At 40.6% G+C, this 16,637-nt stretch overlaps 1 protein-coding gene across 2 annotated transcripts in view; it reads right to left on the bottom strand.

Moving 5' to 3' along the window:
* The window catches only part of LOC121276975 (fibrillin-2), a 401,991-nt gene that overhangs the window by 175,749 nt on the left and 209,605 nt on the right, over positions 1-16,637 (bottom strand). For both annotated transcript variants that reach the window (XM_041185736.1, XM_041185737.1), the window contains 4 exons: positions 13,884-14,006; positions 11,956-12,108; positions 9,859-9,912; positions 3,612-3,737 (listed from right to left, as the gene is read on the bottom strand). In XM_041185736.1, coding sequence (XP_041041670.1) covers positions 3,612-3,737; positions 9,859-9,912; positions 11,956-12,108; positions 13,884-14,006 — 456 coding nt within the window. The remainder of the gene's footprint in view (positions 1-3,611; positions 3,738-9,858; positions 9,913-11,955; positions 12,109-13,883; positions 14,007-16,637) is intronic.

Raw genomic sequence — 16,637 nt, 5'->3', positions numbered from 1 at the left:
TACACCACCTTATCAGGAGTTCAACATCATTCTGCTAATTTCAATAACCATTGGCCTGAAATTAAATTTTTATAGTAGATGTACAATTGACCCATTCCTACCTGTACAAAGATAGACCTCAGTCAGGGGTAAAAAAACAATAATGTCAAAGAGACACCATGGTTATTTTTTCCAATATGTATGAGACTTGCTTACTGAAGCATAAATTACCCCAATTTTGAGAATGGGAGTTCAATGCCAGTCTCAACTCCCATCCAGGTTGGATAATTTTTCTTTGTCTGATACATTCTATTAACTTTTATTTTGATATCAAAAAGAGCAGAATTTTCCCCCCGTTGGGGGGGGGGGGGAAGTTGATGGGTGAGCACATGCGAGCGCGCTTCCGATTGGCGCCCCTGGTTGGAAGTGCAGCACCATTTTATGTGGGTGGGCCAATTAAGGCCCACCCAGCGTGACAGCCGCAGGGAAGCACTATGTGCTCCCTGTGCGGGTGGGGGGGGAATGCCTAAAAATCGAGAGTGTGCTCTTTCACGCATGTGCACGAAAGAGCGCACTCATCTCCCTGAGGCTAAATGCTGCCTCAGGGAGATCAGCTCTACTTTCAAAAATATTAAAGATAGAAAAAAATCATTCCTTTACATGTCCCCTCATGTGACAATGTCATATGAGTTGGGACATGTTCATAATTTCAAAAAAAACTTTATTAAAATTTTTAAAACCCTACATGAAACCTCATCCCGCCTGTGGATGAGGTTTCATGTTTTTTCTACTTCCCACCAGGGCTCCTGGTCTGCCAGCCGACCTTATGGTTGAACGTGCAGGTCCACTAATTACTTTAATTGACTCTGTCAATGGCCTTAATTGGCCATTGACAGGTCGGCAGGCGCGCAGCTGATTTTGCTGAGCCCCCGCCTTCCTGAAAATTTTAATGGGGCGCGGTGATGTCGGGAGTTCCCCCTAATGTCACTGAGTTTCATTTTATGCGTCGGCAAGCAGGCCCCGCCCTGCTCGCCGACGGTAAAATCCTGTCCAACAACTTGCATTGATATTACACCTCTAATGTAACTAAACAGCCCAAGGTTCACAAAATTATAATCAGACACAAAATTATGCACTGAATATTGGCGGAACAGTGGATCCCACAGCCAAGGAGGTCTCCGCAGCTCAGGACATCCCTACTAGAAACAGAATGAATGGAAAAATCATTGGTTAGATTTTACACTCCCCTGCTAGCAGGTTTGAAGGTGGGGGCTCATAAAATGGAGCATGTGACCTTCCCTTCCACCTGACCACCTGACCTGTATGAAATTTTATGGGAGTGGTAGAGGTGTAATGGCCACTTAAGAGCCTCTTCAGGCCTGCCACTATTTTACCCAAGGCAAGGGGAGGCCAAATCAAGTGGGAAGCCCGGCACTTGCAGCTGCACAGATTGGTGCAAAGAGGGGTGGGGGGGAACCGCCTTTGTGGGACTCCTGTGCCGATCGGAGGCAACCCACCCAAGATCACACTCCTCCCTTCACCCTCTACCCCCCCACTCAAACCCAGAACCCCCCCCCCCCCACCCCCCCCACCGCCTGTCCCCTCGCCGGGGCCTGTCAAACTGACCCTGGCAAAATGCTCCCCATTTACCTTGGTGTCCGGCTCCAGCGACAATCTCCATTGTCACTCCCTTTATTCCAGCAGTGACCACACTCCCACCTACTGCTACTGGGACCACAGAACTGCCAGCCACCCGATTGGTCAGCAGCTCTCTGAAGTGGGACTTCTTTCCCCTGAGGATGAAAATCCTGCGTCCAGCCTATTAATGGCCAATTGGCCATAAAATGACAGCGGGGCAGCCATTCCTCCCTTGGGTGAGTTCCCCACCGACTTTTTAGCCAGGGACAGGGGAAAGGGGTAGGGACCATGGCACCCTGTAAAATCCAGCTCAGTGAATAAGAGTCACCAGGAGCAGGAAAAAAATGAGGATTAAAAACAATTAAATAAAATATGTATTAGAAACAGAATAAATGCAATGTATATATAAAAGGAGAAAGTAAGATTTCTGATAGTGATGTAGCCTTGAGAAAGAATTGACAGAATCACACAACGTGATCTTCTAATCACTGGTAAAAGCTTGGATTCCCAATTATCAAACAGAATTTGACTTACTTATTTACCATAACCCTGATTATGGGAAACAGTAATTACTTTATCCTTTATAGCCAACGCCACTGTTTCGTGTTTTTACTGAAAAAAGATTGGATTCCAGGAGACAATCCTCGAAAGGCACTAAAAATGTTGGAACTCTACGCAATAAAAATTGAATTCAACATATGCACACTCTCACCGTAGACTAGTGACCAAGTCGTAGAATACAATTATGATAGGGTTAAACATATTGGATACTTGCAAATTTCTGCTACAGAGTAGATAAAATACCTTATGTACTTTTAGACATTAGAGTAACTGGCTGTTGTTACCTTGGCAGCTGCCTTTCAATGCAATGCATTGAACAAATACATTAAGAAAGGAAAAGCTTGAGGAACATTTGAAGAAACAATATTTTTGACAAATGTCAGTGGAAATGATTTTCTTTTGCCAAAGGCACAAATGATCTTTGGCTCCCAAGGCTCCATGGTAAACAGATGTAGAATTCTTTTGAGTTAAACATGTGCAAGAAGGAAAATACTTTCACTCATGCTTTCTCTGACCTCACTGCATAGAAATGTGCTGCTAAAAAATAACTCCAATTAAATCAGTTACAAAGGCCTTTCTTCTCAAAAACAAAATGTGGAGTTCATTGTATTGTAATTTTTGTGTAGTAATTCACAACTTTTCTTCCTTTCGTCTTTCAGAATTTATAGGCACCCTCTCCTGAGATCATCTGAGCTAACAGAGTTAATTTACAGCAGATTCAGAGACACCTCTGGGATTATATTTGCTCTACATGGAGTAGCACAAGCAGAGTTCCACAATACATCCACTTCTCTGGTAGTCCAGCTGAAGACTGTGTGCCAACCTGAATCTAGACTCACAGTCTATTCTGGTAGTCCACCAGTTTTAGGATTAGGATATTGATAAATTTTTCACGTTTTTTAGAAATTCAAAAGCACAGGAAAGAAGACTTCAAAATTTCGCCGGCCATTTCAGCTGGCAGAGAGATAAAATTGGCAGCCAGTGGGGTTTGAAGTTTTCTATTCTGGAGAGGGGACAATGGGGTTACTGAAAATATAGTGGGAGAAGCAAACATAGCATAGGGGCATAAGTAAGATCACAGCTGGGAGAAGCATAAGTGCGTAAGCAAATTTGGAGTTCCAAACTTCTTGGAACGATCAAAGCATCATATTTGGAATGTTAGTTCTAGCTCATTTGCAACTCCACAATCTTCCATAAAATACTAAGTGACTTTTCCCCTGCTGCTTTCCAGCTTTCAGAGCATTTTTCATCCTAAAGCTTTCACACAAATGATTTACAGTAAATGACCTCCATTTGAAGTTTGGTTGCTCCAAATCCTAATGCCTAGGCTGGCCAGTGATAAGTGATTTCCCACAGGGAGGCAGAAGGAACAACAAAAAGAAAAAAGCTCCTCTGTGTTTAAATTATACATAAACATTCATAGTTTTACTTACCCACACAATTCTTCCCACTTAGGTCAGACTCATAGCCAATGTTACAGATACAGCGGTAGCTGGCCCGAAGATTTTCACATATTCCATTGGGGCAAATTTCTGGATCCAGGGCGCATTCATTAATATCTATTCCCAAAGAACAACACAAGAGTAAAAACTTAAATGATTTCCACATTAGAAACATTTGTAAAAAAATCAATATTGTTTTAGTGGATTGCAACTATCCTTTACCTTATGTGGTAAATATGGTATTATACACAACAACAAAATTTACATTTATAAACACGAACCACAGGCCCAATTTTAAAAGTTGGTGCTCCTGTTCAGAGCTTTTGCTGGCAATGCATATTTGGAGATCAAGGTTGCATGAGCCTTGGTCTTCTATTCATTAAAATGAATAGATGAAAAATTGCAGGCTTCATGACTGTAATTTTCCAATGTGTGCAACATGAACTTAGAAAATGCCCCCAAATGTAAGCATCTGGAACAACGACTTTTCCTGTACGGCTTGTGACATTTAATGTAGTAAATTGAGAAATGAAGATCAACTCCAGGTAAATTGTCCTTTTGAATTCTAAACAAAAGTTGAGCCTAGGATCCAGGTAATCCTTTTATGCATTCAGCACTGGAGAAAGCTCTAAATTCAAAATGTTTAAATACTCATGTCCAAATGCTTCTTTTTTCAGGACCATTTACATTACAGGGTAAACATTACTAAGGTCTATTACCGAGCAGTAAAGAGTTCCTGGTCAACAGTGCAAATGAGCTGGACTATTGTTGAGTAAGGCTCCACACTAAGAGCCTTATCTCCCAGTTTTACCCATAACATTTCAGAGTCAATGCAAAGCTGTTTCATTTCACCCCGACACCAAATCAGTTGTGTAAATGGGCAGAAAAGGTGCAACTCAACTCCATAATAAAGCTCCATAAAAGTGCCCTTCTCATGGGAGTCTCATAAAAATGATTAGAAGTTACAATGCAGAAACAAGTAATTTGTCTGAACCAATCCATGTTGTCATATACCATCCATTCTCTGGTGTCAGGTTAGGTCCTGGGTTTAGGATACATTTATACGATAGAATAGAGATAGAGAGTTGTTGCTGGTTGCATGCGAGAATCACAAAATTACAGGCAATTGCTGCCCACAGTTTTCAAAAATGCATATGCAGGCAATCTGTTCTTAGAACTATGGAGTTGGCTTGGAGCAAAATCAGTCTTGTACTGATACAGCTGTAGCGTACATGCACTTGGCTCTTGAGCTACTGGTAGACTTTTTGTGTAATATAAGTTAAAGTTATTGTAATTATTATAAATAAATGTATTCTAATGAAAATGTGAGTCTAGAAATTTCAACCGCTCCATGTCCGTATTTTGGGAATCCATAAGCCTACTAAACTCCTAATATGTTGGAAACATGCATACATTTCTTGTCATGAGTGTGCGGCCACCATATTGGATAAAGTAGGTCCGCTGCAGGACAGCACCTCGGGAATGTTTAACAGCACGATAATTTATTCAAATTAGGGTCCTTGATATCTCTGTCTTAGAAGTAGAGCACTGGAAGCTTGATGGGAGATGAAAAATTGGCATGAATGACTGAATGGTAAATCAACTGGGATGAAGATCCTGTACTGATTCTTCTGACTCCAAATAATATGACTTTCATGTCCTTGCAGAGTGAGCATGTGACAACCAATGTCACTAGTTTCTCACTAATTTCACTGGGAACAGAGCATTTCTAAAGCTCAGCTCTCAAATTAATTCTTACTATTTAAATTGAGGTTTAAGAAAATTAGGAACTGTTTGGTTGACAAATACTTTAGGTGTGAAAGCATTCATAATATTTCACTTAACTGGTAGGTTGCTGAGCCCTCCCTATGGGCTTAAATTTTAACATTTCTCCAATATTTGTGGGAAACACAGCCTTGTAACTGCAGCATGGTGAGGTACATTGAGACTGATATTGTGCGGAACAAGTATCTAAATGGGATAGATTTCAAATAGATCTAGCAACTCAAAACTTTTACATCACAGTGTGCGGCCCAGTAACTCAGTGCTTCACTGTGCAAACACATTGTTCAATTAAGTGGTAAGTTGATTTAGAGATTTGTCACCACCAGACCCACATAATAGGAAGTGGTAAGAAGAGTTGAAATATTTGCTCACAGGAATGAAGGAAGAGCCTAGAGCCATTGAAACCAATTACAGTGCTTGCATTCCAGTTTCGGTTTAGACCATTTAACTCCACAAAACTTGGAGCTGGAACCTGGGGCTTTCCTAGGCTGTATGACTCCATATCAGAGCACATGATTTGTATACAAAATAAGCCATTGGGGATCAAGTAACTCCGAAACAGGATAGCAATTTGTACTTAGAATCTGGAGTTTGCAGGACTTACAACTTATTAGAAGAAACAATGTCAGCATATCTGGGTTGTACCAAATATAAACACAATACAGCCCATCGGGAAGAAGAGGCAGCAATGCTGCCTATAAATCAGTATGGTCAGTACAATGCTGACAGAGGAATTATGTCTTCCAGTCAAATATAAATGACTTCATCAAGCATTGTGCAGTTGATGCTTTAGGAAATATCATCATTTTAATTGAGCTTGTTTTAAAAATATTGTTGTAATTTTTTGTAAAGAATCTCAAATATATGAATAAATACAACACTATTATCATGGACAGAATACTTGTCATAAGTTCACACTGTTTTGTGTGAAATACAAAAAGCTTACCAGTAATTTGAATTATGCAACTTAAGTAAAAAAGAGCGGAGTAGAATTTTTTGCCAAAATATAAATTTAATAATCAGATAATTTGAATTAAGTGACTTTGAATATTGATTAATAGATTGTACAGCCTGGATTTTGCAGTAGGAACGGCGAAGCTATCTGCACTATGGAGTAAATTGGATAGCAACTTCCCACGGCCAGACAAGCACAGTTGAATGCGGAAATCAGGAAGCTGATCAGGAAGTTCTCCTCCACAAGTTTTGTTTTACTGGTATCTCACTGAGTGATTTGGCATTAAAACACATGAAGTCCATGAAGTTGCAGTGTTTAACCACTAGTCACTCACTTGTCACATATTGGTTCTGGGCAGGAAGCCTACAGAAAGCTGCCTGCTCCTAACTTCACCTTCCCACATGGAACACACCTTGATGCTAAGATTGGAATCTGTGTGGCTCTATAGGATTCTTCAATCTGACTGGTTGAAGAAAGATGCTGTTGCTTGCTCTGCTCTAAATCCCCTGTAGAGGGCACAACACTGAGATGGATCTCTAATTATCGTAAGTCGGTGTTTAAAAAAAGAGGAAAAAAACCTACTTGACCTCTTCCTCACCAGCACCTGTCCATAACAGTATCGGTAGTGGTGACCACCACACAGTCCTTGTGGAGATGAAGTTCCACCTTCACATTCAGGATATTCTCCATCGTGTTGCACTACCAACGTGCTAAATGGGATAGATTTCAAATAGATCTAGCAACTCAAAACTGGGTATCCTGTGGGACCTCAGTCACAGCAGAATTGCGTTCAACCACAATCTGTAACCTCGTGGCCTGGCAAAGTCCCTACTCTACCATTACCATCAAGCTGGGGGGATGAACCCTGGTTCAAAGAAAAGTGCAGGAGGGCATGCACGGAGCAGCCCCAAGGATACCTATTAATGAGATGTCAACCTAATGAAACTACAACATAGGACTCCTTGCATGCAAAACAATGTAAGTAGCAGGTGATAAACATAGCTAAGTGATCCCACAACCAATGGATTAGATCTAAACTCTGCAGTCCTGCCACATCCTGTCGTGAATGGCGGTGCTGGACAATTAAACAACTAACTAGAGGTGGAGGCTCCACAAATATTCATATCCTCAATGATAGGGGAACCCAGCACATCAGTGCAAAAGGCAAGGTTGAAGCATTTGCAACAACCTTCAGCCAGAAGTGCTGAGTGAATGCACGATCTCGACTTCCTCCTGAGTTCCCCAGCATCATAAATGTCAGTCTTCAGCCAATTTGGTTCACTCCTTGTGATATCAATAAATGGCTGAAAGCTATGGATACTGCAAAGGCTATGGGCCCTGACAACATTCGGCAATAATACTGAAGCCCTTTGCTCCACAGCTAGCTGCGCCCCTAGCTAAGCTGTTCTAGTACAGCTTCAACACTGGCTTCTACCTGGCAATGTGGAAAATTGCCCAGGTACGTCCTGTCCACAAAAGCAGGACAAATCCAACCCGGCCAATTACCGTCTTATTAGTCTACTCTCAATCATCAGCGAAGTGATGGAGGATGCCATCAGTAGTGCTATCAAGCGGCACTAACTCAGCAATAACCTGCTCAGTGACACTCAGTTTGGGTTCTGCCAGGGCCATTCAGCTCCTGACCTCATTACAGCTTTGGTCCAAACATGGACAAAAAGTAGAATTCAAAAGGTGAAGTGAGAGTGACAGCCCGTGACATCAAGGTAGCATTTGACCAAGTGTGGCATTAAAGAGCCCTATCAAAATAGAGTCAGTGGGAATCAGGGGAAAACTCTCCATTGGCTGGAGTCATACCTAGCACAAAGTAAGATGGTTGTGATTGTTGAAGAACAATCATCGCAGTCCCAGGACATTGCTGCAGGAGTTCCTCAGGGTAGTGTCCTAGGCACAACCATCTTCAGTTGCTTCATCAATGATCTTCCTTCCATCATAAGGTCAGAAGTGGGGATGTTCAGTGATGATTGCACAATTTCAGCATCATTTGCGACTCCTCAGATACTGAAGATTTTCCATATGCAACAAGACCTGGGCAACATTCAGGCTTGGGATGGTAAGTGGCAAGCAACATTCAAGCCATGTAATTGCCAGGCAATGGTTAGAATCTAACCATTTCCCCTTGACATTCAATGGCATTACCATTGCTGAATTCACACTATCAACATCCTAGGGGTTACCAATGAGCAGAAACTGGACTAGCCATATAAATACTGTGGTTACAAGAGCAGATCAGAGACTGGGAATTCTGTGGCAAGTAAGTCACCACCTGGCTCCCCAAAATCTATCCACAATCTACAAGGCACAAGTCAGTAGTGTGATGGAATACTCTCCACTTGCCTGGATGAATGCAGCTCTATCAGCACTCAAGAAGCTTGACACCATCCAAGACAGCATTCTGCTTGATTGGCGCCCCATCCACCAGCTTCAACATTCACTCCCTTCACCACCGAAGCACAGTGGCAGCAGTTTCTACCATCTACAAAATGCACTGTAGCAACTCAACAAGGCTCCTTTGACAACACCTTCCAAATGCTCAATCTCTCACACCTGGAAGGTCAAGGACAACATTTGCTTGGGAACACCACCACCTGCAAGTTCCCCTCCAAGCCACACACATCCTGACTTGGAACTATAGCATCGTTCTTTCCCTGTCACTGGGTCAAAATTCTGGAACTCCCTCCCTAACAGCTCTGTGGGTGTTCCTACATCACAGGACTGCAGTGGTTCAAGGAGGCAGCTCACCACTACCTTCTCAAGGGCAATTATGGATGGGCAATAAATGCTGGCCTAGCCAGCGCCACCCACATTCTGTGAAATAAAAAAAACACAAAATGTTTGTGGGCAACTGTAAGCATAATGAGCAGTGAGCGCTGTTTATTCACCGCTGACTGCAAAATCTGGGTCATAAACTTCACCTATAATGCCAAGAAGATGTTATTACCTTCCAATAAGTTTTTTAGATTTGTTCGCAAGGCTAGCTTTAACACGGATAACATAGCTCGATCATCCTTTCAAACAAAATATGTTTAAATGCAATGTGCTTTCATCTTCTGGGATGAGTGAATTGGTGGCTGATCCTTGGAAGCCCAGTTTTCATGGAGTTGAGAGTCACTGTCTTAGTGAACTTCAATGAATATAGAGAAAAGGGAAGACTCCTCTGTGTTCAGAAAATCATAAAGTTGCTCTCTGTAAATCTTCATCAAGCAAAACAGGAAAACTCATTATTCTAGATGTTTAACTGTACTTATCAATTTCTGAAAGAATGGCTATATCTAGCATTTCCAAACAAGGGCTGAATGCATTTGACTTTAGAATGTACTTATGAATTTGTTTAATGAACCAAATCCTCCAAAGTGCTGAATTCTAAACACATGATCTAGCAATCTTTTACTCAGGTAGTAGGATCAAAAGCTGTAAAGATACAGAATTAGCAGCACATAGGCCTAATTTGCTTTGAAGTGAAAATTTTTTCCAATATACCTCGTCCATCAGCCGTGATACCAATTCCACTGCTACACAGGGCCTGGAATTCAGCTGTAAAAGCAGAGCAAGAAGTTGGTTAATAACCATGAACTCAGAAAGCTGGCAACCCCCAGAATAATACTAGCTTTTCTGGTAATAAAATTGCTGATAGATGAAGTTTCAAACATGGTCATACTAATAAAATAAATAAAACATACAGAAATGCAAATGCTATTGTCAGCATCAAATCATCATTTGCAATTTGTATGTTAAATTTAGTGAAGGCAGAGTTAGACAGATTTTTGATAGACAAGACAGTCAAAGATTATGTGGGGAGCAGACAGGAAAATGGAGATGAAACTGCAACTAGATCAGCCATGATCTTATTGAATGGTATGGAACAGGCTCGCTGGGGCTAATGGCCTACTCCTGCTCATAAGGCCTAAATGTAGATTACAAATTAAGAATCTGCTGGATACAACAGTCATTCAGTGGGTAGAGACAGATCTTTATCTATGAGTAGCACATTTGGGTCAACACAATGGACAATGGCTAAAATATATTAATACTATATAAATAGATGGAAGTAAATATAAATTATGATTTTTGAAAAAACTTTAAACTGTAGGTCCAAAATTTGAAAGCAAGTGATTTTATTACAAGTGGTCATTCTTTATATGTGATCCTTGTATCCACAGAACATTTATACAGCATTAAACAGCATTGCCAGCAAACCACATTCTGTCTTCATCCTCACATGAGCGCCAATCCACCAATCCAGTGCATTGGGACCAAGGCTGTAATTGGATAGTTTTCCTACATTATAATAGTGACTAAACGTAAAAAGTGCTTCATTGGCTGCAAGGCCTTTCAGGATGTCCTGAGGTTGTGAAAGGTGCTATATGTTGTTACGTTCATTCTTAGTATTCAGAAGAGGGTACCTTGTCTGAGTTCTCTTCTTCAGCCCAATGATACTGAAGCCAGTCGTGATATATTCACTTTGCTGCTCAAGTTGATGTTAGCTAACACAAAGCTCAGGGATGAATCTTGGTACTCCTTGGTGGCTTAATATTACTGCAGGCATTGAGTTGCCTGGGAAAAATGTATTCTAATATACAAGATTAATTTAGGACAGAGGCATTTCCTAAACGACCCATATTTAACTTTCTTTCAGGGTTTAATTAGCGCAAGTGTGGTAGAAACCAAAGAAATAGTTGTAAACAGACACTCAGGTGAAAATGAAATTGGGCCTTAGGCACTTCTAGAATTTAGAGATTAACCTGTTGAAGCATTTTTTTCACCCACTGAAAGAGCATAATGCTAATATTGGGTGGGGCCAATCATTGTATTTTAAATCATATGTAGAGGGAAATTGTTTTCAAATTTTATGAATGTTTAATAAAACATGTGAAAGTTGTCAAGGTGACAAGTCTGTGTTTGCAAACTTGAGGACAGACACAGGTGAGGAAATGGTTTTGCTTGGTAGCACAAAACAGGTGATAGTGAATCGGAAGCCTATCTTACATTTGCTCGATTTTCTTTCCCATTGAAGTCAGTAAGATAGGCCATTAGCTGGAGGGTAAAATAGATTACTGACTTGCTATTGCCAACTTTGTGCTACTGCTCAAAGCTAACTCACCTCCATTGTGATGATTCCTAGAAAACCTGAAGGGAACTGACAGTTTGAGAATATCGCCTATCAAGTTTCTTATAAACCCTGTAAAAGCCTAGGGTGCTGTTCAAGGTAATCAATTATAATTCACAGTGGAATAGCAAAAGTGGGCACCATATATTAGAATCCCTGGTCCTGCTAATATAGAAGTTTTAAAAATTAGTTATTAACACAGTTGATTATAACTATTTTCCAGACTGCCTCAGAAATCAGAAAATTGAAACAAAATGGATGGAAATTAATTAGCTATGCATTAAGTATTTATTTCCATTGAAAACTAAGAAAGTATATAGGATATTTGTACCTTAAAGCCAATGTTTCATATTATGTAACTATTAAAACCTTTTATAAATACAGTCACATGTGTTTGAATGAGTCATGACTGCATTTCTCCCATCTTTTTAAATCCTCCTGCTTTGGCTCCTGCCAAAATGAAAACATACCTGAGTTTTTCGCTGGACAAGGCTGGCATGGCTCTCCAAACCCATTATCTGGACTTGCACAGCAGCACTCTGACTTTGTCACTGCCCCATGGAATGCACGGACACACAGTCCCTTCTTAATTCCTCCATAGCATGTGCTGCGCATATGGGTGTCTAAAACGGTAAAAGAAAACACACTATAAAGAAGCATTCACAGACCTTGGATGCTGTTCACAATGTCTGGAATTTGAATCAGGAAACTGTTTTTTTGAAGTTAAAAATGTTTATCAAAGCCCTATTCAGTGTGCTAGTCATCAAGACACAACTATTGCATTGGAGGCAGGGATCATCTGAGTAGTGTCAGAAGGACAAATGAGTTGCCTCAAACACACAGCACTTGCCTAAACATGGCATTGGAAACAGAAATACTTTACCAAGCTGTCATTCGGTGTTTTGTCTCTGAAATACTAGTGAAAACATTGTTGAGCCTACAGTATTAAATAAAATTGCTAGACTCCAACTTTTCCAAAACTACTGATCATTTAAACAGAACAGAACTTTTCAATTATATATTTCCTCCTGTTTGCTCTTTGCTTTTTTTAAAAAATGATCAAACTGCAGAATATTTTTGGAACTGTGTGGAAAATGTTAACACCACTGATACTTTTTAAGTACTGAAATGCATGCTGAGAACATGTTACATGAAATAGTGTATTTTATATACTGGAAGCAAGCAGTGGGTTTTAATGGATTTATTTTTACAGTTTGTGTAAAGCATATAGGTCAAGCAGAGTGTTGAGAAACAAGGCTTTAACTAATTCACAATAGAGCAAAACATTCTAATGAGAGAATGTTAAACCACAAATGACAGCTCCTGAAGTCTCCCCGAGAGTCTGACCTATGTACCTATTAGACATCTGGTTCAACTTTTACGGCTCTATACAACACTTCAGGGAAAATTAAGGCATTCTTCAAATATTACTGCAATGCTCATGAAGTGTTGTTACATTCCCAGCTGAGCCCCTTTTTTGTGTTGTGTTTGTTTTCAGGCATTGCATTGTCAAACAAATGGTTCCTAGAAATAAATGATCCTCCGTTGAATGCTGACTATAGTGTTGGAGTACCAAAAGGGCAACAGACAGAGAGAAAGTGAATGGGGGCCTTTTGTAATATAACCCATCCAAGGCAGTCAGACAAGGATTTCAGCATTAACAGTTTTGGTAAATGTTCCATTCCAAAGACAGTTCAGAATCAATGTTTATTATTAAATTGCAGTGGACTTGTTCCACCTGTCTGCTGCCACCTTTCATATTATCAGAAGCACAAAAGGAAGATCTGTTTTCAGGAATTTGATGATATGACTCTTACACGCCTGACAGCACAAGCTAATTTGCAGTTGAAGCACAGCTGATCCAGTTTATGAAATCCTATGAAAAGATGCGTTTTGGCCACTATCCAGGATGTGTCATTGTAACCAGTTTCAATATGTTTATATGACAATGCAGAGGAAAATTAACAATAGTTATGAGATCCTATAGGTTTCCTTTTTGATTTAGAATTGAAGCTCAATGACCAGTTTTAAGCTCTCTGTGATTAATTATAGGAAACTGAAAATAAGCAGTGCATAAACACTGATTATCAATTTTCTCAATTTATCCGTAGTGATGATTTTACAAATAAGAAAATGTTCAGTATGTCAGAAACTTTAATCGCTTTCTCATTCATTTATTTCAGTTCTGCACTTTTTTCCAAGAATGTGTGGATCTGATTATATTCAACTATTCTAAGCCGAAATGCAAGGGATTTCTAAAATGCTTCTGAAGCAATTTGAATTCCGAAAAGGCCTGAACCATGGAGAGTTCCGGCATATTATGAAAGAATGAATTGAGAATGACAGGAATGACAGTTCTTCCTCAGGTCACTGTCTGGAATTATATAGCCTTTCTTACCGACACAAACCCGCCCATCCACACCAACAGCGAGGCCTGGAGGGCACTCACACCTGAAAGAGCCTTCAGTGTTGATGCAACGACCATTCATACAGATTCCTGGTGTCTGGCATTCATCAGTGTCTGAACAGAGAAGCAGAAAACATCATTACATTCTCAATGTCATTATTATTTCAGCTGACACAGAATGATGAAAGCTGTCCTCTTAATTCTGTTAAAAAATATTTTCTTGTTTAACCTCAATCTGTTTTATTATCTCTTAACTGGCCCCCCATTTTAAAAAATGCTCGGCTCACTAAGTTCTCATACTGAAATCCAAAATCAATGAAAGTGCACCCCACATACATTATGACATTATCAATTAGAACATTTTAAGGGTAGGGCAGCATGTGACCCACACAAAGGTCTTTGTTATGGCAAAATCTTTATTTACACCCTTTCACATTGTAGGCTTCTCAATGATTAAACTCTACGCTTTTTATGCACTCTCATCACAAAGCTCTTAACTGCAAATTAATATTTATAAGGCGACTGGATATTAACTTTCAACTTCTCATGTTAATTTTATATATCACAGGAGATTCATAATATTGGGCCAGAATTTACTGTAAAAATAACAGTCAGACGAATGACATTCTCTGTTATTTATGGCAAAGTGGACAGCTACTACAGGTAAACAAAATGCACAGTTAAATGCAAGTTCCATAAGCTGCTGTGAGATGTGTTGCTTTGTGCAAAAATGGCACCTTGCCATCTAGCTCTACATTTAAATGTGTTAAACGGTGTGAAGTTCCTGTACTTATGTTGTACATACAAACTAAACTCATCAAAGAAAGTTAGGGCTTATCCATTCTAATGTAAGTATCCATTTTAATGATGTGCTAAGCCTTAATCACCCCTAAACAAGCTCTTTGCAGTCTCTTGTGGAGCAAATGGTTAGCATGTTTGGCTATTAATCAAAAGATTGGTGGTTCATGCCACCCAGGGCAAAGGCTTTCACTGTTTTGTGTCAGCTGTGGCTTAGTTCGTAGCACTTTGCCTCTGAGTCACAAGGTTCCAGGTTCAATTCCCATTCCTGGATTTGAGCACAAAAATCAAGGCTGACACTTCAGTGCAGAACTGAGGGAGTGCTGCACTGTCAAAGATGCTGGGCTGAATTTTGCCCTTGACTCGACAGCGGGTGGGCAGCCGATCGCCGCTGCCGAAATGGACCCCGCCATTATTTTAAGTGGGCGGGCCAATTAAGGCCCGCCCAGCGTGATGCCTGACAGGAAGCATTCCGCACTTCCTGTGCGGGCTGGGGGGAATTCTCCCTGAGGCTAAGTGGTGCCTCAAGGAGATCGCTGAAAGGTTTTCAAAGTTTAAAAATAGAAAAATAAAAATATCATTAACATGTCCCCCTCATGTGACAATGTCACACGAGATGGGACATGTTAATAAAGTGCACAAAAACTTTATTAAACTTTTTTAAAACCAACATGAAATCTCGTCCCGTCGATGGATGAGATTTCATGTATTATCAGAAGCCCGCTGGGGCTCCTGGCCTGCCCGCCAGCCTTAAGGTTGGATGGACAGGGCCTTTAATTGTTTTAATTATCCTGTCAATGACCTCAATTGGCCATTGACAGGTCGGCGGGCGCACAGCTCATTGCGCTGTGCCCCCACCTTCCTGAAGATTTAAATGGTGCGGGATGATTTTGGGAGTTACCCCCGACATCATCCTGCGTCATTTTCGTGTCGGTGAGTGGGCCCCACCCCCTTCTCACCGACGGAAAAATTCAGCCCGCTGTCTTTCAGATCAGACATTAAACTGAGGCCCCATCTGCTTGTTTGGGTAGATGTAAAACATCCCGAGGTACTATTCTGAAGAACAGCAGAGAAGTTACCCCAATGTCTTGGCCAATATTTATTCCTCAAGACGTAGGTTTAAAATTCCATACACGGACCATAAGACAAATAAAGAGGAACTTTAAATTGCAAGAGCAAAAATAACTTTAAAAAGTGACATCCAGAAAGAAAATACCAATAGTTCAGCATTCGATCAGAGCCAAAAAACTACAGAGATCTCTTCTAGACAGCAAAATGGAGGGCTGTAGAAAGAGGTGTCGACCTAAGTGTAGTTGGATGATGGACATCACAGAGTGGTTGCAGATCAGCCACGTTGGATGTGTAAGGGCGATGCAAGTGAGGGGAGCATGACATACCATGACAGCAGATCCCCTCATAGGAATGGCTACAAGCTGCAGCAGCAGTAGCAGCAGCAGCAACATCACAAAATAGATAATCTGGTCATCAACATGCTGCTGTTTTATGGTTGTTTGCTTTGCACAAATTGGCTGCTGCATTTTCTACATCATGACAGTGACTACACTTCAAAATACTTAACTGGCTGGAAGGTGCTTTGAGGTATTGGCTGGTCATGAAAAGTTCTTAAAAAATGCAAGTCTTTGTTTCAAGCCTTTTTTTTTCTCTGGAACAGAAAATTGCAGTTTAAAAGTGTGAAGCTTCATTCCTTCAGCTTTTAAGCGTTGTTTCAGATTTAGAAAAAAGATTTAAATAAAACTTTTTTTTCTGTCTCTTTTATCTCTCTCTTTCTTGTCCAATCTTTCTTTCCCACTCTTTATTTTGCTTTCTGCACCTGATTTGAATTCATTAGTCTAACTTGTACGTCCTGGACTGGATTTTACTCTTGTGTCAGGCTGGCAGGTGGGGCTGGGGCCCGTCAAAATGGTGAGGGAAGATGTCAGGGGGTTG

Source organism: Carcharodon carcharias, chromosome 4 (assembly GCF_017639515.1).
Source record: "Carcharodon carcharias isolate sCarCar2 chromosome 4, sCarCar2.pri, whole genome shotgun sequence".
Taxonomy (NCBI): domain Eukaryota; kingdom Metazoa; phylum Chordata; class Chondrichthyes; order Lamniformes; family Lamnidae; genus Carcharodon; species Carcharodon carcharias.
Note: the sequence above shows the minus strand (reverse complement) of the source record. Positions and strands in the feature narration are given on the sequence as shown.